At 37.2% G+C, this 27,831-nt stretch overlaps 1 protein-coding gene, 2 long non-coding RNA genes and 1 pseudogene across 3 annotated transcripts in view; 3 read left to right on the top strand and 1 right to left on the bottom strand.

Annotated features, from left to right (window-relative positions):
* Positions 1-27,831, bottom strand: part of LOC122574837 — a 96,503-nt gene that overhangs the window by 10,610 nt on the left and 58,062 nt on the right. The gene's annotated exons all lie outside the window — the stretch shown is intronic.
* On the top strand, positions 2,268-6,076 carry LOC122574838. Its single transcript, XR_006319204.1, has 3 exons — positions 2,268-4,552; positions 4,636-4,745; positions 5,815-6,076. It is a non-coding gene; the product is annotated as an uncharacterized LOC122574838 (long non-coding RNA).
* LOC122574828 (cytochrome P450 9e2-like) lies at positions 14,810-17,364 on the top strand. The gene has a single exon (XM_043742915.1). It carries the CDS (start codon positions 14,896-14,898, stop codon positions 16,471-16,473), a length of 1,578 nt encoding a protein of 525 aa, XP_043598850.1. The 5' UTR covers positions 14,810-14,895; the 3' UTR covers positions 16,474-17,364.
* LOC122574836 lies at positions 20,010-27,706 on the top strand (annotated as a pseudogene).

Raw genomic sequence — 27,831 nt, 5'->3', positions numbered from 1 at the left:
TCTTTAGCTTGAAATGTTAATTTTATAAACCTAATTTTCAAATCAATGATAAAAGTAGATTAAATTAACAAGCATATTGACGTAAAACGAAAGACCATTTGCATGCGATCAGATTAACTAAAACAAAAGAAATACAAAAGATCTATCTGCGTTCTAAAATTTGTAGTTTGGCGTATAGTTGTATAGTAGTTGTAATAATTCACAAATTATTGGGAATCATGCGGATCACAAAGAAAATAGATGCATGAAGCAACTTGGCGATAGAGTTGATACTCGCATAAATTACTTGTATGAAAATAAGCGAATTGGCAAACGTCGAGTCTCATTAAAATTCATTAATCGTGCAAGATCGTCCGTTTTTCACCGGTTGACGGAATAAACGTATACGTTCCAACGAATTGAGCGACTACGCAACATTCTACCATATTATTTATCGCTTAATTCGTATGAACCGATTCGATTCGGCTTGATTAAATACATACGGTAGTCAATGAATGAACAGTCGCGTGCCCGCGGCGTTCAACGTGATCGGAGCCATTTTTCATTGGAACATGCTCGATTGGCAATTATGCCTATACGATATCGTCAGAATTATGCCACTGTTGGGGCAGAGATATCATTCTGTCCTGTTGATCGTTTAAATATTTATTCGTCGATAGGCGGCATAAGTAAAAACCGATTCCATAAAACTTTTGGAAATAATACGGTGAAGCTGGCCGGCTTATCGGACCAGCGAGAAACAAGCTTGTCGAGCAAACTAAAACCGGCCCGTGTGACGCGAGCCATAGGTAATCAGAGTCGGAAACTTTGCTTAATTTAACTTTGTTAATAAGCTGCTTCGCCCTGTACTCCTCCGATGAAAATGCTAAGGCGAATCGCAGATTCGTAGAATCGCGCGATACCGCCGCACTGTTAAACAAATTAATTGACACGTTCATAAGATACCTGACCGATAAATTTTTCATTTTTAATCCCAGAAAAATAGTCTGTTTTAAATAACTTCAAAGAGAGAAAGCGGAAAATAGTTTTAAACGTCTTGTTTATCTTGCTCGTGTATAACTGATATGTTACATCTTAGCTTGAATTTGTAAATAAATAAAATAAGCAAACTGCAAAACTTATCGGCTATGATTATTCGTATATACAGGGTGACCCTTCGGAAAGCAAATGGAATTCTTTATGTACAAATATGTAACATGTTTTGCTCAAATCCATGGATCTTCAACTTTATGTTACTCTACGACAGATAATTATGTGTATATATCTGTCGCGTTTAAAAACTTTGTTTTATAATCTCTTCCATGTCACGCGTGCGTCTTTTTACTTCGTTTAACGTCAGAGCGAGGAAGCGGTCTTATCTTGCGTGAGTCAGCGTTTCTTCGATATTATATTTGTTTCGTAAAAAATTTGCTATATCATTATGAACTCGACCAACGTCCTCTATAAGACCGTTGGTTATTTAAACAGTTTTACTTATTAGCCAAACGTAGCTGCAATGGCCACTCGTCTTTTCGTTTCAACAATCAGTTAATCCTTCGTTAATTCTTATCAGCGATCTATTAAAATTTTTTTACCAAAACTTTATGTCTGAAATAGTTTGAATATTTTTATATTTTCTTCTTCATCTTAAAATGTCGACTTCCACCGCTAATTCCAGACCAAATCTATTCGTATTTTTTTCACTCTCGTATTATTAATATACATATTATTACATATCAGATATTCAGATATATCTAGATTAACGAACATTGAACAATTCTTAATAAAATTCACAAGAAAATTTTTCTAGCATCGATCATTATACTTTCCAGGATTCCAGCCTGCAAATTCAGGCGATTTTTTCGAACCTTCCTCCGACGTTTTGTAAGCAAATGAAGACAATTTGTGAACTTATGTCACGGAGCTCGACCTTTAGCAAGTTCGTGATCTCTGCTCTCGGTATGCAACCTGTTGCCTTCGTGGCAAAAAGGTATCTCATTTGTAAGTAGAGTTCGTGAATTTGTGGTAAACTTTAACACACCTCTGATCTACGAGGCTTCGTTAACGGCATAATAATTAATTTCTATTTCACGAAATTGCATGTAAATCGCCTGAATAAACGATTTCTAAATTAGACATAAAAATTAGAATATTTTAAGATGAATTTGATGGAAAATTTGCAAAGAATATTATTATCGACCAATTTAATATTGTAGCATATATCACGCTTTGTTGCAAATACAGTGTAACGTAATTATTCAATTTTGCAGATATTTCGCTATAATTCATGGTACGATTAATAGCATTAATTAACATTATTAATACAATTAACGGTACAGTATGTATAGATTATTCGTAATTTCTGGTAAAGAACAAGTACCGATAATAGTGGGAAGATAACTTGAAAAAATCTTTCGAAAAAAAAAGAGAAAATGAAGTATCAAAGTGTATTAATTATTCTGATCTGTTTATAGCACGTATTAGTACATGTTACTATTTTGAGCTATCGCGAATCGATAATACGTAATTTATGGCTTCTTTCAAAGGGAAGTGCGAAGGGACGGGCTTGCGGAATAATCGCAGGTCGTTAAATATCAATCGGATGGTGAAATTGGTATTACAAAAGCACCGCGAGTTCAATTTGGTTATTCGGTATAGAAAATGAGAGAGGAATTGGAGTGGAGCACAAGCGATGATAATTTTCCTTATAAAGGAGAATTATGAGTCGAGACGCAGGTGACGGGCGCGGTAGACGGCGTTTTTGACAGTACGATCATTTTTCAAGGGTGCGCGGCAAAGTGGTCGACAAAGAGAAACGACGAATAAGTTGAAGTCGGTGCGAAATGGCGGGACATTTTTTAGCAGGCAATGCTGAGTCTCCTATAAATATGTAATACCAATCTTCTAGCCGACTGTACCGAACATTTTTACCCTTTCTGGACTGGCGTCGTTTGTCACATCTTGTCAAATTAAGCCTTGAACTTCCCTTTCGTGGCAACGAGCGTGACGCACGAGAAACTCTTGCAAATAAGTAGTGTGACGTTACGCAACCCATACTGAGAGATATCTCTAGAGGGGTACCGAATCGATAGTGTATATGTAGTACGAATAGTAATCCTACTTAATGGCGCTCGGAGACGGTAGATTGACCAGGCCAATTGTTCAAACATCGGGTTAGGAAGATGATGGATGGAATTGAAGGCAATGAATAAATGGATCTTGGCAATGAGCTTGACGACGTGCCTCCTCGTTTCTCCTTCTTCTTCTTCTTCTTCTTCTGCTTCTTCTTCTGGCATTATGAGAATCATCTTTGAGTACACTTTGAGAAAAAGTAAGTTAACAGGTCATTGGAACATGGATACTAACGATGGAGTCAAGTTCAACGGGAATCCAAGTCGGTCTTAATAGAAAAATTTTACTTGCTAAGAGACAATGTTTCATTTCCTATACTTAAAGAAACCACTTCAAAATTGTAGACGGCTATTTCGTCTCGAATCAAATCTACGATGTTACGTGCGTATTATGTACATACTTTACAATTACTATGTGATTCGATTCCTTCAGTGTTTATAAGTACAATAGATTCTCGAATTCTATGGGTGCTTGGACTGGAGTTCGAAATCAGTTTGTACAACCTAATCCTAAATACTTACTTTCTAAGTTTCTTTTACAACAAGTGTTTGCGTCACAATTGTTTAGAATTTTCAAATATAAATACGTATCGAAATTGGTTCAGTTCAATAATCTTGGGAATGCTTGGAAATAAATTAAAAACTATTTAAAACTGCGTGAATTAATTGGATAAATTTTTGATAAGATTTGCAACACTACAAATTCATTACGTGTCACGACTGAGTTCACTCGAGTCGCATACGTATTTACAATCGAAACGCGAGATAGATAATAAATACGATAAAAACACATATTTACTTTCATCGTTGAAATTTTCTCCGAATTCGTGCGTATAATCGCTTTTACCAAAATAAATTTTTTTCTGTGTATATATATACGTATAATGTATGCGATAAGATCAAAATTTTTAAAGGTGTTTGAATTGATGGGATAATATCTTTGCGACACTGTAGCCAATTTTGATGGGAATTTTGTAATAGCCAAAGGATGACACACAGCGCACACTCGTGTAAGCGAATTTGGGAAATGCGCTAGCTGGGTTTTCACCTACGGCGAATTTACCCTGGTTCGATGTTTATAATTCAAGAAGGGCCTGGCTTTAATTACCACCCTGTAGTGTTTACAGGAGCCGTAATATTTGATGCCACCAGATAGGACCTTCGTTGACGTGGATGGACCGCATATCGCCAGAGAAATATGTATTATATCGAACACTTTACCGAAATACAAAGTTTTTCAACAGGATATAAACGCGCAACGCTCTCGTGTTTCTACAGTTTTTTTCACTATCGTCGGTTAAAGGTTCCTCCGATTATCAACATACGAGATGCGCGCGTTGTATCGCTTCTCCCAGAGACGCGTTTACCAGATTGATTTATGCTCCGTTATTTCCAGAAATATTTACACTCCCATGCGCATATTACGATACATCAGTGAGATGGTATTATCCTCTATATATACGTATACATAGAAGTTACGATTTTCAAACTACGAAAGAGAGAATGACTTGCATTTTCTAATCAGGGCATATTTACTTGGTACGCGAAAAGGGCGCATATAACGTGCTTGTTAACAATGCAAATGACTCGAAGCTAGGCTAGCAGAAAGAAAGAATGGAAGGAGAAAAGCAACTGGTAAACAAAATGCAGAAAAATTGTTCAATTTCCGCGACCGGAGACTGTTTACCTCCAACGACCAAGGACGCGACATAACATAGCTTCAATAATTTATTATTTTATTCCTGGCTGCATCGCGGAAACACGCCAACAAAAATCGTACGTACACCGACGGGGAGCAAAAAGAATTCTCTAAAATCACTCTGATTAACACCAAGAATTTATGAAAATATTACGTTCTTCATTATTTGAATTTTCTTATCTGGGAAAAGATAGCAAGGAGAAGCGTAATGTTTACGGCAGTTTTAATCTTCCGTAAACAAGCAGTTTATCAAGATAAAAAGTTAGTTCACAGATTATCGTTCATAATATTTGATTTACAGTACGGAAAATTTTGATCGCGTTTATACGTAATTTATATTTACGGGAAAAGATTTTTTTTTTTCTTCCATTGAAAGTATCGATTCTGCTTAACCGAAAAGATATCAAGAGTTCCCTTAAATCTCCACCCTTTCTATTTTGAACGCTTAGTGCATCGATGTTAGATGATGGATAAACCGCAAAATCATACGGGCCCTTCATCAATCTCCTATTGTTCGAACTTGCAATTGATCACTCTTTCGCTACGCAACCGAATAAATTAGGTAAATTTGCGCAAATATTCGGAAAAATAAAGCATTAATACAAAAAGGAAAATACGAAACATATTTACAATTAATTAAACAATTGTTACGACGATTCTCTTTGATTCTTATAAAATATATAATATGTGGGATAGGATGGTACAAATCGATTGTCAAAAAGTCTACGAATTTTCCGAACGACTGGATATTTGCGCGAGCAACGCCCCTACCTGTTTTCCAAAAAGTTCTTTGAAAAAAAGGAAGAGAAGGTAAGGGAACGAGGATCCATATTAATTTCCGGCGGATACACGATCTTTTCGTAGTTTCCCTTATCTCTTCACAGGTGTGTATAAAAACGCCATCAGTCTCCGGTTCGCGCAATCGCCGTCAGGTTAAACCACGTAATAAAAATAGACACTCTAGCTGGCTCTTTTCCTTCCTCTTGGTTCTTCTTCTCGCTTCAGCTCGTCCAGCTTCGCAGCCCCGCAAAAGGGATTCAGTCAACAATATGGCATGATGTTTGATGAGCCGATCGATCACGGCACCCTGTCAGTTTTGCGGTTGAAACGTTGCCCTGTATGCGCGTGATCGCGCATGTTTGCAACCGCGTGCGAATGTTCTTTTATAAGCACCGAGATCGACTACCAAACTGTATATCTACCTAGAAATGTAAGAATATATCGTATTTGCCCACATTTTAAAAAAACATTTTTTACCTTTTTACAAGCAAACTACCTATCGGAAACCGATTTCTTGGAAAGCTGACTTTTCTACGAAACCGATACGACGACCCATTTAAAAGGAAAAGAAAGAGAAAAATGAAGAATATTTCATATATTTTTCTACTTCATTAGATAAATTCTTTCGGTTGATTCGAAAGTACGTGTAAAATCTTACGATCAAGTTCGAAAGGTTACGCCTACGCAATACAGATGATTTACGTTTGCACGATGATGATGCATTTTTTTTATAGAATCGTCGTAGAAAGGGACGCAGATAAAATTTCGTAGAATTACGCATCCTCTGAAGCTGCGAAGGAAACTCGATGATAAGGAAATAACGGACGCGATACCTATAAAGAACAATTGCTCCTTAAAAAGCAGCAGAAATATTTCAACTTATTGTCAACATCTAGATTGTCTTATTTCTATTATCTCGCGTAAAACAATTCCGAGTTATATTTACGTGGCCTTTATTTCAGTCGGAAGCAATTAACGACGGAACAAGATAGTAGAACTTTGTATAATCACAAAATACTTATTGCATACGGTCTACGATATCTGAATATTCAAGAATTAATCAGTTCTGCAAAAGAGTAATAAGAAGGAAGCAAAAACTGTCGTGTTTATTACCGGAAGAAATCACCACGAACAAACGTTTCTTCCATTTTATACCCTTCGATAGCTTCGCAAAGAAGACATTTTCTTTATTAACGTCTGTAAAAGACGTCAGACTACATCGGCGCGTATTTATCGATGTTCCCTTTTCTGCAAAAAATTCTGCAAGTCCGTAATAATTGCTTCCAAAGGCGGCCATTATTTCTCTTTTATTATACGATGCGTGCATTTTTTTCGCCCGAGTATTTTACGTTGAGGCACAAAAATCGCATCGACCGAAGCATGTGTTTAATTAATGAAGAACGCAGCTGGAACGGTGCACGAAGGAATTAATCGCTTTGATGAAGGTATTGTTTAATTCTACGAACTAAGTTTACCGAACTATTCTATTTTTTCCCTACTGATGGCGCGTGTACCACAATTTTTAAACTTCGACACAGAAAGAGCACGTATACAATTTTCAAACTTTGTCACCTTTGTGCTATGCTCCTATGTTGTTATTGTCGTAGTTCGCTTTTGAATAGCGCTTTCCCTTGCGGAATTTACACCGCGAAGGTGTATTGAATATATCGATGCCAGAAAGGGAATTTTAGAAAAAAAAGCAAGCGAGAAATTGTGGAACGTGAGGTTCGACGGACAAGAATTACATTGTGCGGGAGTGCGAAAACGAAACTGTCAAAAAATAGCGTAGGGGACTCTGTTCCACGTTAATAAAATCAGTTCGCCGTAACTGGTAAAAATAATCTCGCGGGAAGATTATTTGCGAACGATTTTGTATCGAGAAATCGTAGCTAACGGGAGGAATCGGTGTAAAATTCGGTGATTGGAAAATCTAGCGCGGAAATCTAGCGGAGTGGGTCGGGGAGCGTGGTATCCTAGTTGCGGGTGAAGTCACGCGTCGCGACATAAGTATGCATGAAGTTAGCTCGAAGTCGTCTGAAGTATTAACCAGCCAGACTTTTGGCCGACCGAGGACTGAAAACTGTTTACCGTAGGAGGTAACTGCACGATAGCAGCCAACGTTAAAATCTCGGCCCGATGCCGGCTGCTTCCTCGCCCGTTTGATAAATAATGCGACTCGCATTTTGCGCGGGAAAACTTTCGGATTGCACTGACGCGACGCGACGACTCGCAGAAAGGGAAAGAGAGAAAGAATGTAGAAAGGGAGGACGGGAGCGGTCGGTAACACAAGCAATTCAATTCAGACACCCTCCAAGCGAATTTTCATTCGAAAGTTTGCTTGGGCTTTTAATGAAAAGAAAGCCCCGGTTAGAGCCGAGGCAGTGTGAAAATGTCCTCTTGCACGACTGCTGCCTATTCCGCTATTGCTCTATTTGTTCCTTTAACTCGATCGGTAGCATCATACTTTGGGTAGAATCCGCGAAAATCAGATTTGTGAATTGGTAACAATCTCTTGATAAAACTCAGAAAGATCTGTTGTTAGTTTCAAAGCTTTTACTATCCTACATTTAACCCACCATTTGTCACAAAAAAATCATCGTCGATGCGGCCCGGTCTCGCTGAAAGTTGCCGAAAAGCTTCGAAAATAAGTTCACTTCCGCGAATCCAGCGAATGAAAACAACGCAGAAAAGCCGGTATCCGGTAAAATATTAAAAATACGTAGCCAACAGTTTCGCGTAGCAAAGATTGCCACGTTTCACGGAGGATTCCTTACAAAGCCTGACTTATTTAACCCGGAGCTAGGTGTCTGCCTGTTTCCACGATCCCCTCTGACTCCACCAACCTACATTCTACCCCCACCCATGCGATTCTCGTTTCGGCGAAGGGGTGAAGACGAAAAGGGAGGAAGGACGGCGGGACAGAGAGGAAGACGATGGAAGGTTGCAGGAGCACGGTGAAAGGACGAAATGCTCTTTTGTGGTCGCCCTCCACACCGGGAACTTTATTAATTGCGCGTTTTGTTATGCAGATGCCTGCAGACCGAGCCAGCCACCTTCTTCTCTTTCTCCTTCCTCTTTCTTCTTTCCTCATTTCTCTTTCCTTTTTCCTCTTTCTTCTTTCCTCTTCTGTCTTTGATAGGAGGCGAAGCTTTCCTCTCTACGACTCGTGTGTCCAGGATCATTAAAGGATTACTTTCTCTCTCTGTGTCTCTTTCTCAAATTTGTCGCCTTCAATTCAGTCAAAGTTCTTCCTCCTTCCCATTTAGGTGTGCGCGAAACTTTCAAGTTTGGTCTGGCCGGCCTTTCGTGACTACTAGAGCCCGGCGCAAACGTGAAATTAGCCTTTCAGGATGAAACAACAAATTTTGGCTGCTGTCGATCGAACCGGCTGGATAGTCAGAGTCGTTAATTCGCGGATTAGTGCTAATAAGCGTTGTGGTCGGTAAGCAAGAAGGTGAAGATTTTGAAGAGATACCTAGAGAATAATATCTTTGTCTCAACAGAAATGAATTCATTGGTTGTAAATCTTCGTTCGGAATACGTATTGAAAAACAAGACGTATTATCGCCTTTCAACATGGTATGGATTTACGTTCTCATTTTAGGAACGTTCCGCCAATGAAACCGGGATGTCCCGATCTCTTGGGTGATTCAAGGGACTTAGCTCGTACATTATGTCAGCGTTTAAGAAGCGAACAGCGAGGAAAGAAATCCAGCCTTTGTTGAGAAACTTTGCTCTCGGGAATTCCGGGCCCGGAACGAGGCAGCATCCAGCTGCTTTTAATTTCCAACTAAAAAACGAGAAAGGAAAGAGTAGATGCTCGCGTCTCCTGGCGACTATTCGTGAAAATTGAACGTCAGTCTTCCACAAACGAGACGTTTTAGATGTTTTCCCCTTTTCTAAGGAGCATTAAATAAACGAAAAATTGCTACAAGTTTTAGCAATTATATCCAGTCGTTCAAAACTGATATTTACCCATTAAATCACTAGAATTATTTTCTTTCGATCTAGTGCCTATATCTTTTGCTATATAATTATGTTTAGCGATAATCGCCAATTTTAACACGAAAGAAAATATAATGTTTTATAGTTTATAAATTACAGAAGCATATCCAGCTCCTCCAAATATTAACAAAACATACATCTACGATGCCTCTAAGAAAAAACAGCTGTATTGTATGAATTTCGATTAATCGAAATAGTTTCTCTCGAAATATTTTAAATCGGTCAGACCTTACGTTGAAATAAAAAAAAAATTACGGATAATCAACTCACGCGTTGCACTTAATTAATATTTCCATAAAATATTATTATATATAATGTATTTCTAACTTGCTCTCGAATGCTTAGCTACGTAATTGCTTAACTGCGCCACTTTCTGCGACAAGACCGATCATCTTATTATCATTCCGAGGAAAAAAAAACTGCACGGCGAATTTTGTTCAAGAAGGGAAAGAAATATCAACCTATCGTTTACTACGTCTCACATACTTTCCACAAAATTAATATATCGTGTTACATCATAAATTACCGTATACCGTAAAAATTATCGTAAATGTAAATAATACGTTACAACTGTCGAAAGTTGAGAAAGAATTTAACAAAAAAAGGAAGAAAATGGAGAAGGCGCTTACTAGAAGACGAAAGAGACGAAAGATGAGAAGTTAGTTGGAATAAACGCTAAAAAGAGAAACTGGAAGAAGGGAGAAAGAAGAGAGGAAGAAAGAGGATCGCTCTTAAGTTATTATTAAGGTATATTTCCCCGAGGGATGTTTCGCTTCAGCTCAACTAATGACGGCATCGGAGTAGAAACAAATTTGAACGAACCCGACTTTGTCGCATCGTACCTCTTTCGTTCGCGTGCGCTAATTTCTCCTTCGTCTTCGTATATCGACTGGCTTTTTTAATAACATTTTCCTCCTAATAATATTATTCGATAGGAATGAAAAACGTTAGTCGGTCACATAATTTTTTAATCATCATCAAAATAATTAATGATATTATTTACGGGATACTATTAATTTCTTGATATAAACACTTACTTCTTTCTATATTTATCCCAGATGTCCTAGATTATAAAGATTTTATTGAAACTTAATAGTAAATTTCGATTTATATAAGAAAAAAATATCAGAAATATCGCAAATCCTTTCATTTCCGCAAGAGTTTTTTCTCGATGATCGACTCGATTTAGCTAACAATAAGTATGTACATAGCTATTCTTCCTTCGCCTGGAAGATGCATCGTATCGAATAAATTACACGGCTTTAGTATTCGTTATTTGTCGATACAATGCACAGACACGTACTTACAAATTATTCAATAATAGGTTCCTTTTACCTTTTAATTTCTTGCATAAAATCTGAGAGACGTTTCATCAGTTGGTTCGATTACATAATCGCTACGCTGTCCATTAGAAAATGCGCAATACTTCTTTAAAGACGATGCTAATGCCAGTATTCGATGCAGTCTACATGAAAATCTATTGTAATCGAAATAACGACAAGCAATGAATAAAAATAGAAGATAAATTCTCTTAGAAGAACATCAGATTCTTATTCCAACAATAACAATTCCAGCAGTATCCATTGCACATATCCGTTACGTGTAATCTTGAATTGAATTTGTTGTTGTTGGAATTCTACATTTTTTAAAGAATATATTTAAAGAATAAAATTATAAAAATCGTAATAACACCTACAATGATGGTAATTGTACTTTACTTTCCTATCCGAAGAATCTTCGCCATTTCGAAAGATATCCTCTATTAACGACGAACTTTATAAAGGTATTACATCGTAAAACAGAGATAAAGGTATGATATCGCATTAAGTATATTCGTGATAATCGATGATATTCTAACGAGTGGAATTTGAAAGTTTCAACCCGTATGTGAAATACTATCTAGAATATCAATAGCAGTTTTGTTAAATGAAAAAGTTCGAAATTCTAAATATTCTGAAAGAGCAGGTAAACAATGCGACAAATCAATTAAAATTATCAAGTTCACCTTGGTCGAGTATTCATGAGGCTATCATTGAGATTAATATCGAATTAGCATTCCGCGTGCAAGCAACTTCCTTCATGCATCTGTTTGTGTTTTGCCCGGTTTGTCATCTGCCAAACAAGCAGCCATACGGTTTCCGCCACCTCCTTGTCTGCTGTATATTAAACGGTGTTCGTGATTCGCAAGTCAAATTGAATTCCAGACTATTGGCATACTCTCAACAAGCTTTAACAATGGAGTCTGATACACGAGTCTCCCTACTCTTTACCAGCCTTCTGGCCAGCCGTCATCCCACTTTCGGGTAGGAGTGGTATGCTTCGAGCACGAAGCCCTCCGCCCTTTTTCTTCTTCGGTTTCCTTCAATTTCCGCGGGCAGGAAAGCCATGGCGGTGCAAGCTCTCGGAAATTGGAAATAAATCGCAGCGATATCGATGCAAAATACGCGACGCCGATCGCGACCACGACTTCGTTTCGTTTTCTATGATCATCTAGTAACTTGTTTAAGATACTCCAAAGTTTACTTTTTCAACTATTTACCAAGTACCAATTATTTCTAACGTATGAAATGTCCGTTTGAACGGTTCAGATTCTTCACCGAGTTGAAAAAGTATATCGTAATTCGTATGCGACGCAAGTTACGTAAAACCTTATTCATTCGCATACCTCATACGGTATATGTTTTGTTTAAGATAATGTTGGAAAATGTTCTTTCGCCAGATACAAAATATATTTAAGAAAGGAAAAAATGTAGAGGAAGAAGAAGAAAAGAAGAAAAAGTAGGAGAAGCAGGAGGAAGAGAATGAATAGTCGAGGCATGGAATAATTAAGCGATTACCGGTGATTGGAGACGGATTTTTCGTCATAGCGGAGATTTAATTGGTCGAGATGTAGTGAGGAAGATAGGCGGTTGCATTGTCTGCAGGATGTTAAGAGGGTTAGCCCTGGAAGTATAGGGGGAGATGCTCGGTCGGCGCTGGATGCCAAGGGTGTGCAAGGGTGTAATGAAGAGCGACAGTGGCGTCCGGAGCCATCGCTAATTTGCCGCTAAGTGGCCGGCTTTGTTTCCGTACGTTGATCCCATCGTTCGCAATATCCTGGATCTGAGGCGACACGACGTTCCGTGCAGCTCAAGAGAGACATCCAAATAACCCGCGGCCGTCTACTTCGAGCGCAATTCACTGCTGGCTAATTTCGACGATCGACTCAAGGAAAAAGAGAAATCGAAAACCATTAAAACATAGACGCATCGTCGCGGTCCTATTCGTCCAATGATCTAAACTATCGTTAACAACTGTTATTTCTCTACAAATTTAATTAATTAAATAATTTTCGGCAAAAGGTTCGGTAATGAATCGAATTGGTTAACATTTAAAAGTAAAATATTTGAGATATATCGTTACCGAAACAAGAATTAAAAGAAATACGAAGAATATTAAAAATAATAATACAACGAAATACGTAAGAATACTCGGAAAGCGCGTTTAAACGAAATATACGGTAGATGATCGATTTGCACAAAATCGAATACATATTGCTTTACGCGCTCCGAGCATGAAGTAAAATTTCTTTCAATGTAGTGTAAAATAACATGATAACATTTACATAGTCTTCTGTAATCTTTACGTTACATAACTTCTTACATTACATTTACGAAATATATATGTGGGATAGTGTGACATCAGGGAAGGACGTGGCGTGAGGAGTAATTGTTTATTAGCGTTGTTAAGATATGTTAACGTTATCAAGGAGTGTTATGAGCGTTACCAAGGTATGTTAAGGGAAAAAAGTGAGCATTGAAAACGTTGTAACGAAAGTTGAAAGAGTCAGAATTGAATTTATCGTTGTCCTCTGAAGATCGTTGTGTTGTTGAGTCGCAGAAGTAGTAACAAATACGTGAAACGGGGTATTATATTCGATTTCGTGTGAGTGCAAACAATATTATATAAATCATACTATTACCTACAAACTAATCATATAACATTCCTACATATATTTAGATAATGTTATCTGAAAACGTAAGAAAATTAATTTTTCTCTGATATCGAAATAACCAAATTAGTACTAGAGTGCATCGACTATCATTTTGTGACGATAATTTAGAATGTTCGTTATATAACAAGATTTGCTTAACACTCTATCGCCTTAAATTACGCCGTAAATTGTCGTAAATTGTCTAAATTGTTCTAAATTGTCTTTTATACGAAAAAAAAGCGTTCGTAGAAATAGTCACATAACATAATACAGTAATCAGAACACAGGAAAATTTTCGATTCTAGACCCCGCGTACCATAACAATTACACAGGAAAAATTTCACTGGCAAATCTAATATAAGATATCCAAATAAAAACGCGAGATCATCTCCGTGAGCCAGTAAACGAACAAAATAGTAAACAACGGATTGTTATATCGTGTAGGGTGTCTTTTTCGTAGAACTACCTTCCGAATTAATGTTTTATATGTATAAGAAGCAATTAAGAAATACTTTAAAGTGCTGCAATTGAACGAATCATCTTCATTAATTCGTTAAGTAAATAAACCAGTTTCTTTTCGAATCACGACGCAATTTATGTTGCATCATAATCAGTAGAATTATTTATCAAGAAAAATTGTGTACGTATTATCTTCCTCAAGGTAAGACATTGCAAAACGATAAGCGAACTAAGATCATAACACGTCATAAGGTCAAAGTATTGAATATTTTTCTTGTGCAAAGTCCCTCTGCAAACACCCCGACCCGTAATCGGCGCGCAAACATTTATTTTTATTTGTATACTTGAATGTTGGGAAACTTCAGTGGGAAAAGAATTTTAATAAGAATAACAAATTATCTCTACAACTATGAAATAAATATATTGTCAGCCGGACAGAAGACGATCGTAAGTACTTATTAACGAATATTATATCGAAGATTGGTTATTAAAAATTTAAAAAAAAACGACCGATTTCTTTTCCTTGAAATCTATGCAGCGGCTATGTTTAATTAAAATCTCACGGCCTAAATTCCATCGATCCTTCTTTTTTCAAAATATGTAATCATTAATTGCAATCTATGCCGAATATGTTAAACTAATTATCCAACTGATAAAATCGGTAAAACTGATAAAAGTGGGAGGAAAGCAATGGAATCAAACGCAAGGGAGTTTCACGACGTTGAGACGCTCCTGCATGCTGATATGCACACACGAATTCCCCTACATAGGAACTCTACGCATAGGCCGACTCTTAGTCTTCTTGGTAAGAGAACACAGCGCACATCCTATCATCGCACAAGTCTGGCACCTATACCGACTACTTTACCATGGAATATCTACCAATCGCTTTGTCCATAGTGGCAGCAGTACTCGTCGTTATTTACTACTTTACCACGAAAAATCATAATTTATTCAAGAAGCATGGAATTCTGCATATTCCACCGACGCCACTGTTTGGAAATATGGGTCCCCTGCTTAGACGACAGTGCACCATGCACGATTTAATTCTCAAAATTTATCAATTACATCCTGAAGCGAAATATGTTGGCTTTTACGAATTTCTGACGCCTGTTATAATGCTCCGCGATCCGGAACTGATTAAAGCTGTCACCATCAAGAACGTCGAACAATTTCCGGACCATCGTCCGTTAGTGTACCAGGAAGTGGACCCTTTGTTAGGAGGAATGTTATTTTCTCTGACAGGTGACCAATGGAAGGAGCATAGAAATATGTTGTCTCCCATGTTTACTTCTAGCAAGATAAAAGGCATGTACAAACTGATGTCCGATTGCGCGGACAAATTCGTGGACCATTTAACGAAACTGCCGGAGAACGAGCGCGAAATGGAGATGAAGAGCCTTCTGAGTAAATATACAAACGACGTGATCGCTACCTGCGTGTACGGTGTCTCCGTGGATACGATAAAGGAACCGAATAACGTGTTTTACGTGTACGGTAAAATAGGTACAACCTTAGTAACTTTCAAAAAATCTCTAACAATGTTGATGCACAAAAACGCCCCATGGTTGGCGAAACTCTTGCAATTTAAATACGTGGAGAGCTACGTCGAGAAATTTTTCTCTGATATCGTGACAGACACGGTTGAAGCTAGAGAAAAGAGTGGCGCTTATAGATCGGACGTGATACAGTTATTGCTAGAGACTAACAAGAAGAAGGAGCTAGGAAAAGGTATGAGCGTGGAAAGTATGGCCTCTCACGCTTTCAGCTTCTTCTTCGGCGGATTTGAAACCGTCTCCGCGCAAATTTGCATAGCGACGCACCTGTTAGCCGAGAATCCAGATGTTCAAGAAAGATTACAGCAAGAGATCGATGAAGCATTGGAAAACAACAACGGGCAATTAACCTACGAAGTTCTAAGCGAGATGAAGTATCTAGATGCCGTGATGAATGAATCCTTGCGACTGCATCCGGTAGCTATATTCATGGACAGGCTATGTGCTAAAGATTTCGAACTGCCACCTGCGTTACCCGGTGACAAACCTTTCACGGTCAAGAAAGGAATGAACGTTTGGATTCCTGTGAAAGCGATTCATCACGATCCACAATACTACGAGAATTCTCTGAAATTCGAACCAGACAGATTCTTTAAAAATGGTAAGAAGATTATGAACTCGGACACGTATATGCCATTTGGCCTTGGGCCCAGAATGTGCATCGGAAACCGGTTTGCACTCACAGAGATGAAGGTATTGCTATGTCACCTTCTTGCCAAGTGCAATGTCAAGATCGGACCAAAAACGACAACTCCGTTAGAATTCGAGAAAGGTGTGATAAGCGCCAGTGCGAAAAATGGATTCTGGTTGATCATTGAGCCAAGGAAAAGTTCTTATCGTTTTGCCCAGGTTAATGGAGGTGCCAATGGAATTTGTACAAATGGAATATGAAGTAAAATAACTTTTAATTTCCTTGTATAGAAAAGTTTAAACCTTTAAAATGATACGTCTATCATACGTTCGCATCATTAAATGATTAGTATCATATAATGTACAGCTTGCGAAATATAGTTGACATGTCAGAGTTTGAAAAATCAATTACTCAAGATAATCTCATACTGTAAAACGCAAGAACGCATTAAATTACTCTTGTTACACGTAATTACATTTGTAGTATCGTACGTTACTCTGGTGCAATCTCATCTCCAATACGCACCGGCAATATGAACGCCAAGCACTGAGAAATCCTGTTATCTTCCGGAAAATATCCAACATCATTTTCTCAGGTTCCTTGCGTATAAGAGGGGCGACCTGTATAACGATCATGATTATTCAGCGATTATTGTCTCAATTGAATATATTGTAAGTAGAGCAGCGTACGACTATTAACGAATTATCATTATTACGCAATATTTGGAACAGAATTAACTGACCTGATCCAACAATACGAATTAACTTCGACATTCCCTCCTATGTCTCCAGCATTCGATATTATTCCATATCCCTATTCGCAAATCGGCATTCGGTAACAATATCATCAACAGAATCAGCATTTGTTAATAAATACATCGACCAACAAGACTTCCTTTTACCCCCGATCAAAATGTAAGAAGAATGCGTTTGTGAAATAATGCAATATCTACTATCTTTGTGCGACACTGATATTATGTATTGTATATTGATTGTCATGTTGTACTCTTGTATTGCGTAAAATTTTGTGAAACTTATTTTGTTAAACTTATGCATAAGAATTTGATTGTTTATCTCGTTATGCTTCTAATATTTTGCTACATTATTATAAAAAAGATGTTTTTCCGTTAATAAAATTTGTTATTATTATTATTAAACGATTAAAAAAATTGACAAACCATCGTTTCTCGTATGTTTTTCATCAGCGATAACTTCGGCACGTGACACCGAAAACGCTGAATCATTCTGTAGTAAATATTAGGTTGTATTCAACAGAATTTCTATCTGAACGATAAATCTATCCATTGGTAAATACCTACAACACTACTTCATGCGACAAACAAAACCATGTAGTTACTTCCAAATTAAACGGAACATTTACAGCTCGTCATTATTATCAGCTCGTCATAATATTTCTGCATCTTAATATAGTGGCATAGCGTTGTGTTTAACTTTTTTAAATTAAATCTTTAGAAACGATACCGGAAAGGTTGATATTACCATGTTTGTACATACTTCATTTTACAAAAAAGGAAGTTTCATTTTTTTCTATAGAATACCACGTCAAGCATACTTTACGAAGTTTCTTATATTTGAATCAAAAACGAAATTAAACATGCATATCTTTCTTTATTTTTATCTGTTACATGCGGATTCATTCAATTCTGTCGAATTTGGTTCCTTAAGAGTTTACGTTACAAAGCAATAAAAAATTCCATCAAAGAAAGGCTTAACGCTTGATGTTTCGTATAAGTAATGACATATAAATAACTTAAAACTATCGAGTTAGATGAATCATTCCGTATACTAATTTATTACGTAAAATTAGTTAAACAAAAAATTAGTTTCTTTGCGAATCACGGTGCAACTTGTGCGACATTTTAATTAATGGAATAACGAATGAACAGCAATTACTTTCATAACAAAAATCGATCGAAAATTCTGATTCAGAATTAACAATTCCCGGTTGTACTTTCGACCAGTCGCGGGGAGACGCGATCGCGAGGAAGCGCGTCAACGGGAGTCGTAAATTCCCGTTACGATTATAATAATCGACACCACGAACAGATCGATCCCCTTATTTCTTTTGGGATAATAGGGGTGATTGATGTGGTATGACACTGCGATTAACAGGTTATAAATTTTATATTTCCAACAACTTATTACAATGAGGACTTACGCCGTTACGTGTGATATAAATGTTATAGACGATTATTTGGCGGATGAAGATCCGATAGAGATACACTGAATGTCCTGTCGTAGTAGAGCAAGGCCCTTACAGTTGAATGTACTAATGTAGTAGAAGAAGTAAAACTCTCCTGGTGTAGTAGAAGTAGAAGCTGAGTTGACCCTCCTGATGTCGTAGACGAAGTATATAGATGAAGTGACTGCTCTGTCGTTATGAGAACAAGTGAACTTTGTTCTTGTGTGATTACGGAGGAAAGCTCGGTGTGGGTGTGCCTTTTGAACTAAGAACGTGGATTCGTTGTTCACACATTTCGTTAGAAAAGTGAGGGTAACGATCCGCGATGCCCATTGGTTATAGCCAACGTTAACCCCTTAACCTATATCGTCGAGGGAGACTCGTAATAAAGAATTTGTGCCATAAACGGAACCCACGAGTCTGACGCGTGGTAAAGAATTTGTGCCATAAACGGAACCCACGTATCTGACTCGTGGTAATTTACAAATTGCTAGTGATTCATTATCCACTTTGAAATAGTAAATTGTTTTTGTTAACTGATCAATTGATCATGATTACGCCCTAGACGTCTTAAAAACACTATTTGTCCTCAAACGTTTTTTATTATTTCACAATTCCTTTTGTAGCCCCTCAATATACATGTCATAAGAAGTATACGTTTTGCGCCAGTTCGGGCACACGGCTGAACAAATGAATGGCACGGCGCGCGACCGAACTTCTTGCCTACCATGGCTCGCGCGATCGGCAGATAGCGTGTAGGCTAAGGGGTTAATAAATGAAGATTGGAGGAGGAAGCCTCCTACCGACGTGGCTCGGGGATGACCTTGTTCATGGGAAAAATCGGCTTTTCCGTTAGACAATTATCTACTTTTTTTCGTTAGGTAACTACTCGCTTTCTCCGTAATTTGTAAGAATGTGCAATAAACCTAAGGACTGTTCTAAGCACCAGCTATAAACCGAAAATACTTGCAGGATTTAAGCTAATAAGATTCAGTTTATGGTGGGGCCTTAGGTTTATTGAGGGTATGTATAATGGTGCTTGGGCCTTGACGGTCAGACAATGAAGGACGTCGCACGGACTATCTCACGCGACGTAACAACGGTAACGGAATGATAGTGTCCAACTATTAAAAATGAATTTAATCTAATAAGGAATGCTTATTTATGTATCTATATTAGTACGTAAGTAAGACTCACGTGTTAACGACGACTAAAGGACAGACGGCTAATATGTTTTATGTTTTTTTCATACTCTATGACATCATCGAACAATTGTGTGAAAATATTTATTGAAATATCTTATCAAATAATCTTATCGATTAGTTCCACTTAGTCATTAGAACCAACACCTTTTTCCGAGTAGGTTATTCGTTTATCCATCCGTATAATCTATTCATGTACAGAACATCTCAAATCTGTTATAAAAGATTTGAATTTTTACATTCCCGACTCGATCTTTGCTCTGCCTCAATCTATTTCAATTATTCACATAAGAATTTATGTCAATGTTTCGTCGACAGAATGATGTCGCCCGTGAACGATGATTTTATTTAGATTGTAACTTTAAAATTAATCGATTCGCTAACATTTAATTAATTCGTATGAAAATATAAGGACACATTAAGTAGTCTCTGATTACTATGTTTGCATTATAAAATGTCGTTATTTCAGATAAGACAGCAAATGACGTGCAGTATCGTTCGAGGATTGATCTAAAGGCAATCAGATAAGTTAACCAAACGGTTAATCAATCGGTCGACATAACAAAACAAAAATGAGTATCAGTCGAAATAACTATAAGAAAACGTGAAGTGGTAGCCTAGTTTTTCCCGAGTCACGCTTGGTTTAAGAAGTAACGTTTAAGAGGTAGGGAATAGAATATGCTTGAAATGACCCTGCATATCGAGACACAGACAGGTTCCCCTCTATATGTATGTACTTATAAAGCTACGCGATAAATCATCGGACGATCAGTATCTTACTAAGCGGGCGTTGTGCAAGATATCGTGTCGAAAGTGAAAATTTGAACAATAGCTTTAATTTAATACTCAGAATGAAGTATTTGCCCTTTGGTCTGTCTTTGATAGCGATACTGGTCGCTATCTACTATTTCGCCGCGACAAATCATAATTTATTCAAGAAGCATGGTGTTTTTTCGACTGTTCGCGGAGAGACGCGATCGCGAGGAAGCGCGTCAACGGGAGTCGTAAATTCCCGTTACGATTAGACAATCAACGCCACGAACTGATCGATCCCCTATTTCGATTAGGATAATAGAGGTAGCTTAATGAGTATAATGCTTGAGAAACAGTTCAAAGATAGTATATATTTCGAACAACTTTGTAGAAAATATAGTTACGCTGGTGCGTAAGGTATAAGTTAAGTAGGTAAATGATTGAAGGGTGGAAACCCGGTTGTTTCTTCGACCATTGGCGGAGAGAAGCGATCCCGAAACGGCACGTCAACGGGAGTCGTAAATTCCCGTTACGATTAGATAATCGACGCCACGAAACGATCGATCCCCTGATTTCTGTTACGACAATAGGGGTGGTTCAACTGAATTTATACTGAATTAACAAGTATAAATTAATGTTTATTCCAACAACTTTATATAGAAAAATAGTTACATTGATGCGTATGTATAAGTTAAGTAAATGATTGATTTAAGGAATGAAAATCCACGTTTCTCCAATTTTTACCTGATGGAGCAATAACCATAAGGAACCTCTTGACTCGAAGATGTTTTATACCGCTTAATGGCCTTAACGGTAAATCAAAAAGCCTCGTTTTATGACAGTTCCTTAGGATTATTGCGATCCGCTTAATTCTATATGCACAGCTGCTGGCCGCCTCGAACATAAAGAGTCACTGGACGTAGCACATGGAATCCTGCACATTCCACCAATGCCATTGTTTGGAAATATGGGATACTTTTTCGCCAGACAGTCCACCTTGCAAAACACCATTCTGGAAACCTACCAACTTCCTCCCGAAGCGAAATACATCGGCATATACGAGTCACTCACGCCTATCATAGTACTTCGTGACCTCGATTTGATCAAGTCCATCACCATGAATAATTTCGATCACTTTACCAATCATCGTAACTTCGCCGATAAGGATATGGATCCTATTTTTGCCAAAATGCTATTTTCTATGAACGGCGAATGATGGAAAGAGCAGAGGAGCATGTTGTCGCCAACGTTCACTTCCAATAAGATTAAGAACATGTGTTTCGTCGACCATTCGCGGAGAGACGCGATCGCAAGAAGGCACGTCAACGGGAGTCGTAAATTCCCGTTACGATTAAATAATCGACGCCACGAAATGATCGATCCCCTGATTTCTGTTACGACAATAGGGGTGGTTCAACTGAATTTACACTGAATTAACAGGTATAAAATAATGTTTATTCCAACAACTTTATATAGAAAAATAGTTACACTGATGCGTATATATAAGTGAAATAAATGACTGATTTAAGGTATGAAACTCGTAATAACGTGTTGAATAAGTGTAGAACTGTTGATGACTGCTTGAGCACTTTCTCGAGAGTACTGGACTGTTGATGACTGCTTGAGCACTCGCTCGAGAGTGCTGGACTGCCCTTAAAGTGTCTCGGAAGAAAGCTTGGTATGGATGTGCCCTTTTACTGATGAACAGGATATACAGAAGTCTCCCACCAACGTAGAGCGGCGGTGGACTTTGCTCCTGATGAAAAACAGCCTTTTATGATGGACATGTGTTAGCTTTTTCCCATCTGATGACTGCCCGCTTTCTCCGTGATTCCTAAGAGCGCCTAGCAAACTCAAGGACTTTTCCAAGACCCAGCCATAAACTGCAAATACTTCTCGAATTAGAGAATTCTCCAGACAAGCAATTAGACTGGCAAATATGTGTGGAGACAATGCAGCTAAAGGCTAATGTCTTTATGGTGGGTCATTGGGTCTATTGAGAATCGGGATGGCTGTAGGTTGACCGTTGGCTGCCAGGTAGCGAGGGCTGGCGTGCAGATGTCCCGCGCGACGTAACAACATATTTAATCTAATATGGATGTGCGACCAGATACGCGGACTATGTACTTGTCGAATCTGGCAGAAGACGAGGATGAAATAGTAATGGAGCATCTGTTGATTAGATATACCAACAACGTAATCACTACCTGCGTCTACGGCGTATCTGTTAACACCATAAAGGAGCCGAAGAACGCGTTCTACACGTAAGGTACATCGGTCTCGAAATTCACAACACTGAGGAGAACTATGACAATGCTAACACAAAGGAACCTACCCTGGCTGACTAAGCTTCTCCACCTTCGATTTCTGGAGAAGCATATAGCAAAATTTTTCACCGAGCAAGTGATCAACACGGTCGAGGAGAGGAAACGCAATGGCACTTATCGGTCAGACATTTTACAGTTGTTTATGGATGTGACCGATAAGAAAGATCCAGGAAAAGGTATGAGCATGAAAAACATGGTTACTCATGCTTTCGCCTTCTTCTTCGATGGATTTGATTCCGTCGCAACGCAGACGAGCTTTCTGTTTTACCTTCTAGCCGAAAATCCAGAGATTTCGAAAAAACTACAGGAGGAAATCGACGGAACGTTGGAAAATAATAACGGACAAACGACTTACGATGTCATACAGAAGATGAAGTACTTGGATGCTACCGTCAACGAAGCGAGGCTACAACTGATTAGCGTATTTTTGGATAGATTATGCGTGAAAGATTTCGAGCTGCCACCAGCTTTACCTGGTGAAAAAGCTTTCACCATAATGGCAGGAATGAACATCTGGATACCTGTTGACGCGATTCACCACGATCCCAAGCACTACGAAAATCCGCAGAAATTCGGTCCGGATAGATTCCTCGAGAATGGAAAGAAGATCATAAATTCGGGGGCGTTTATGCCGTTTGGTCTCGGTCCCAGAATCTGCATTGGCAATCGGTTCGCGTTAACAGAGATAAAGGTATTGCTGTGCCACATTCTCGCCAAGTGTAACGTCAAGATTGGATCGAAAATGTTGCTTCCGTTGCAATATGAGGAGGTGTGATAACCGCCTACGCTAAGAATGGATTTTGGCTGAATATTGAGGCCAGAGAACATTCTTACTGCACGTCTCAAGCTAATGGAACAACAAAGTGTGTATGACCAATGGAATTTATAGGAATTGAATTTAGGAATGAGTGATCTTTAACACGATACGTTGAAATCCTTCTTTTTATCCTGCTTTGTATGGTTTTTCTCAATTAGTCTCGATAATGATTGAAGATTGATATTTGCTTTACTTAAGTATGAAATTTCCTACATAATTCGTGGCTTGGTTGATTATACGTTTTTGTTCATGATTCGAACAACTAATGTCATGTAACGTACAATTTGCTAAACATAATTGCTTTGTCAGAGTTTGATAAAAAATATTTTGTTTTGTATCAACTATTTTGTAACGTAATTTAAATATTAAATTAGGATAATTCGTTTAGCATAAAAATAGTGTAAACTAAATTCAAGGATGCATGTGTCTTAATTATTGGATAAGAGAAGTTCTTGGATTCCAATTAATGAAATAAAGTTATTGTGGATTAATCGTCGAGGCTTAGACCTTTCGGTTTTGTTATTGTTTTGTTATTATTGTCAGGTCAAAATGGTTCATCTCTGGTGTCTAAAGATTAAATAAAAGAAATGATTAATCACGATGTATAGCTAAATGAATAGTATGATAGATCTAATCGATCAGAAATACTTGACTTTTTATTTTATATCTTTAGGAACAATTTATAGTTCATTTAATGTTCTGTACAAAGATAAATATTTTTTTGCTGAAAACAAAATATTTTATCGTAATCTTTTTGTTGTAAATTTCAGTGTAGAATACATTACTCCGGTTAATTTCGTATAACTACGCCTAATTTTAATTGAGTTTAACTAGGTAATACTCGATAGGAAAAAATATATAAAATACAATAACATTAGATCGACTACTGCTCTAATAGTACGTACATATGTATATGTACAATCTAGGTTAGCTCTTCTTCATTCTTTATGAAATTTTGTTTCAAGATTCCTGTTACAACACCATCCACAATAGTTCCAATCAATAAAAAAATAATCTGTGCACAATTTAAACTCGATTATATAAAAGGAAAACGTGCCTCTGGGCCCTCAAACATTAAAACAATTATTTGAACGCAAATAAAGTCGAATTCATTCGGTTGTCATCCAAGTTATTGATTATATCAAAGGGAAACGTGAAAGGGATACGTCATAACTCGCGAATATCGCGAGCCACAACTCGAGGCAAATGGAATTAAAAACACAAAACTTAAAGGAAATAAAAGATACTACGCGTATAAATACTTTACATTATTATTGAACAAAATTAAAATTAAACAATATCGAAATAGAAGCAAGGAATAATGAGACGTCCACTGATACGTACCGCCTTGCACGCGCTCTCCTGAATACAATACACAGTACAATAAACAAATAATGGAAGTTAAGATGCTACGATCTTCTCATACAGCAGCTACAGTGACAAACAACAGACGCGCCAAAGGATCAAGTACTGGCATCAGCAAGGTAACCACGTGTTTAGCAGAATACGACATATCATCAGCAGAAATTGATACTGCAAGAAGAATGCAGCAGTAAGGACTTCTAAAAAAATCTTCAATAATACATCCACAAAAACCACATTAACTGAAACCCTAATACTTTTGACAACAGAAACTGACAGCAAAGACTTCTAAAAAAGGGAAAACTTCAATAATACTTCCACGAAACCCACATAAGCTGAAACCCTAACACTTCTCGAAGAACACCAGCAGAACTGAAGATTGCAGCGTCCGCAAAAGTAATCACGTACCAAAAGTCCGCGCTATCATAGAATAATCCGTCACGTAAAAATTGACCATGGTAGGCTTAGTATAAATGAGGGTAGCCACTTAGAAACAAGCAGTCAGGTTAAAGTCCGTAACGTAGTTCAGTAAAAATTTGTATAGAGAGCAGTTCAGTTGAAATTTTGTCAAAGCGCAGTTCAGTTAAAAATTTTTCAAGGGTTCAGTCAGTTCAGTTTAGTTATTGACTTCAGTTATTCAGTACAATTATAGAGTTCAGTCCAATTAGTTGAAATTTTGTCAAGAATTAGTTAAAAATTTATCAAGAATTAATATCAAGTTCAGAAAAACAGTAATCTTTGCGAAGCCGAGAATTGTCCTAATCCAGTCCTTAAGTAACGTCAAGAAATAAAACCGAGCATTTTATTAATCGTCAACCATTCATACAGTCAGTCTTCCAATAACTATATTGACTCAGTAGGATAATCCAGGAGTGCGATCGACTATACATATAAGCAAGGTGAGAAGCTAAACATTACAAAATTTTCTTCTTCGATTTCGGACTTGTACCACATATACAATTTCAATAAGACTATTCATTGACTATTATTGTCATCAGTCAAGAAGATATTGAAAACATTTGTTTATTCCAAGAAGACTTTAATCCTTCCCGTGCTAGTACTCCTGCACATAGCGGATAAGCCGAAACGTGGAATTTTATTTATCAGTCATATTGATACGCTAGCTAACGCTACTCATACGGTTATATTAACGAATTAAAATATCAAGGATACAATAGTTTGGAAATTCAAAATAGTATCGCTCTCTAGAAGGTTGCGACAAGTTTTTCGAATCATTCCATTCAGTCGTTTGCCTTGTTTCAAAATTAGCGAATGGGAGTCGAATTAATCGAAATAGTTAATAACTACTTCTGGTGACTGCAACTACCGTTTTGATTTAGATATAATTCGAGAATTCTAAGATTCGACATCTAGAGTAACATATAACGGTTACGAATACCGAAGATCAAGACCAAATCGTAACAAGTGCTTCAGCTGGGAAATAAAAACAGACATTTTTTTTTTAAGTCTTTGTTGATAAAAAATGATTCAAAATGTAAAGAAACATTGTTACAGACCCGTTTTTCATTTTTTCTCGTCAACCATTTGTCGCACGAAAAAGAAGTGCAATAACACGCAGTTGTCTACATCTAGTTTGTCAACTACTGTTTGACGTCTTTTTTTTATACATAATCAATAATTTAAATAACAATTTTTATGTTTAAAGATCCAGTGACACGTTTTCCTCTTACATAATCGAGCACATAATCGAGTATACATATACGTGACATGATATAGCGAAGTTGTAAATCCAATCACTATTTCAAACAATCGTATTTACAATATCAAGAGAAACCAATTGTAAAAACATGAACAGATAAGGGCCTGGTGCCTCTATCAGATCGGTACGAAGAAACTTTTAATACAGAGACAATGTTATTAACATTTATAATTATGTTGAAATTTCTCTTCCTTGCGTTACAATTTATCAAAATAGTAATTGATATGGAAGTGCCTCTGGAAGTGCAAATTCTCTGTCTCCATCCATTCTTAGAATTAACCCGAGCGAGAAGATCTAAAGACTACAAAATGTGTTTTTTCAAAAATTAAGCCTCGAATAAGAAATGCTACATTTTCAATTTGTTTTTACGTAAGAAATGGTTCTTTTATCCATGTTTCCGATGCTCACAACTAATTTGGATAGAATGAACGATCGATAGTGATAAATAAATAGGAAAACGGAATCTAATTTTAAATAAAAATATTTCGCTACTTATTTTATATTTTTGCAAAAAATCAATGATTTATTTAATCTTCTGTAAAGGCATAAATATTCCTTCGCCAAAATTGAAGTATTCATAATTTGAATTTTTATCAAGAATATGTTTAATTTACAAAAATTAACTAATGATCATTCTGCGTTTCCGTCTTCTGTCCGCGATAATTTTTATTCTGCGCATTACAGTACTGCGTAACACGTCACAAAATCAATGAAAATTAATAATAATCTTTTCCTTACGCATATAACCGCTCCTCTGTCCGCAAACTTTTATTTTTATTTGTATACTTGAATGTTTGAAAACTTCAGTGGGAAAAGTATTTTAATAAGAATAACAAATTATCTCTACAACTATGAAATAAATATATTGTCAGCCGGACAGAAGACGATCGTAAGTACTTATTAACAAATATTATATCGAAGATTGGTTATTAAGAATTTCAAATAAAACAACCGATTTCTTTTCCTTGAAAGCTATTCTGCAGGTATCTTTAATTAAAATCTCACGGCCTAAATTCCATCGATCCTTCTTTTTTCCAATTATGTAATTACCAATTGCAATCTATGTCGAATATGTTAAACTTCTTATTACCAACAACTGATAAATCTGCGCATGAATGTGAGTGGAACGCGGTGAAACGTCAAACGCAAGGAGTTCCACAACATCGAGACGCTCCTGCATACTGATATGCAGAAACGAGTTCTCCTATATAAGAACTGTGCTCATAGGCCGACTC

Source organism: Bombus pyrosoma, linkage group LG14 (assembly GCF_014825855.1).
Source record: "Bombus pyrosoma isolate SC7728 linkage group LG14, ASM1482585v1, whole genome shotgun sequence".
NCBI lineage: Eukaryota > Metazoa > Arthropoda > Insecta > Hymenoptera > Apidae > Bombus > Bombus pyrosoma.
Note: the sequence above shows the minus strand (reverse complement) of the source record. Positions and strands in the feature narration are given on the sequence as shown.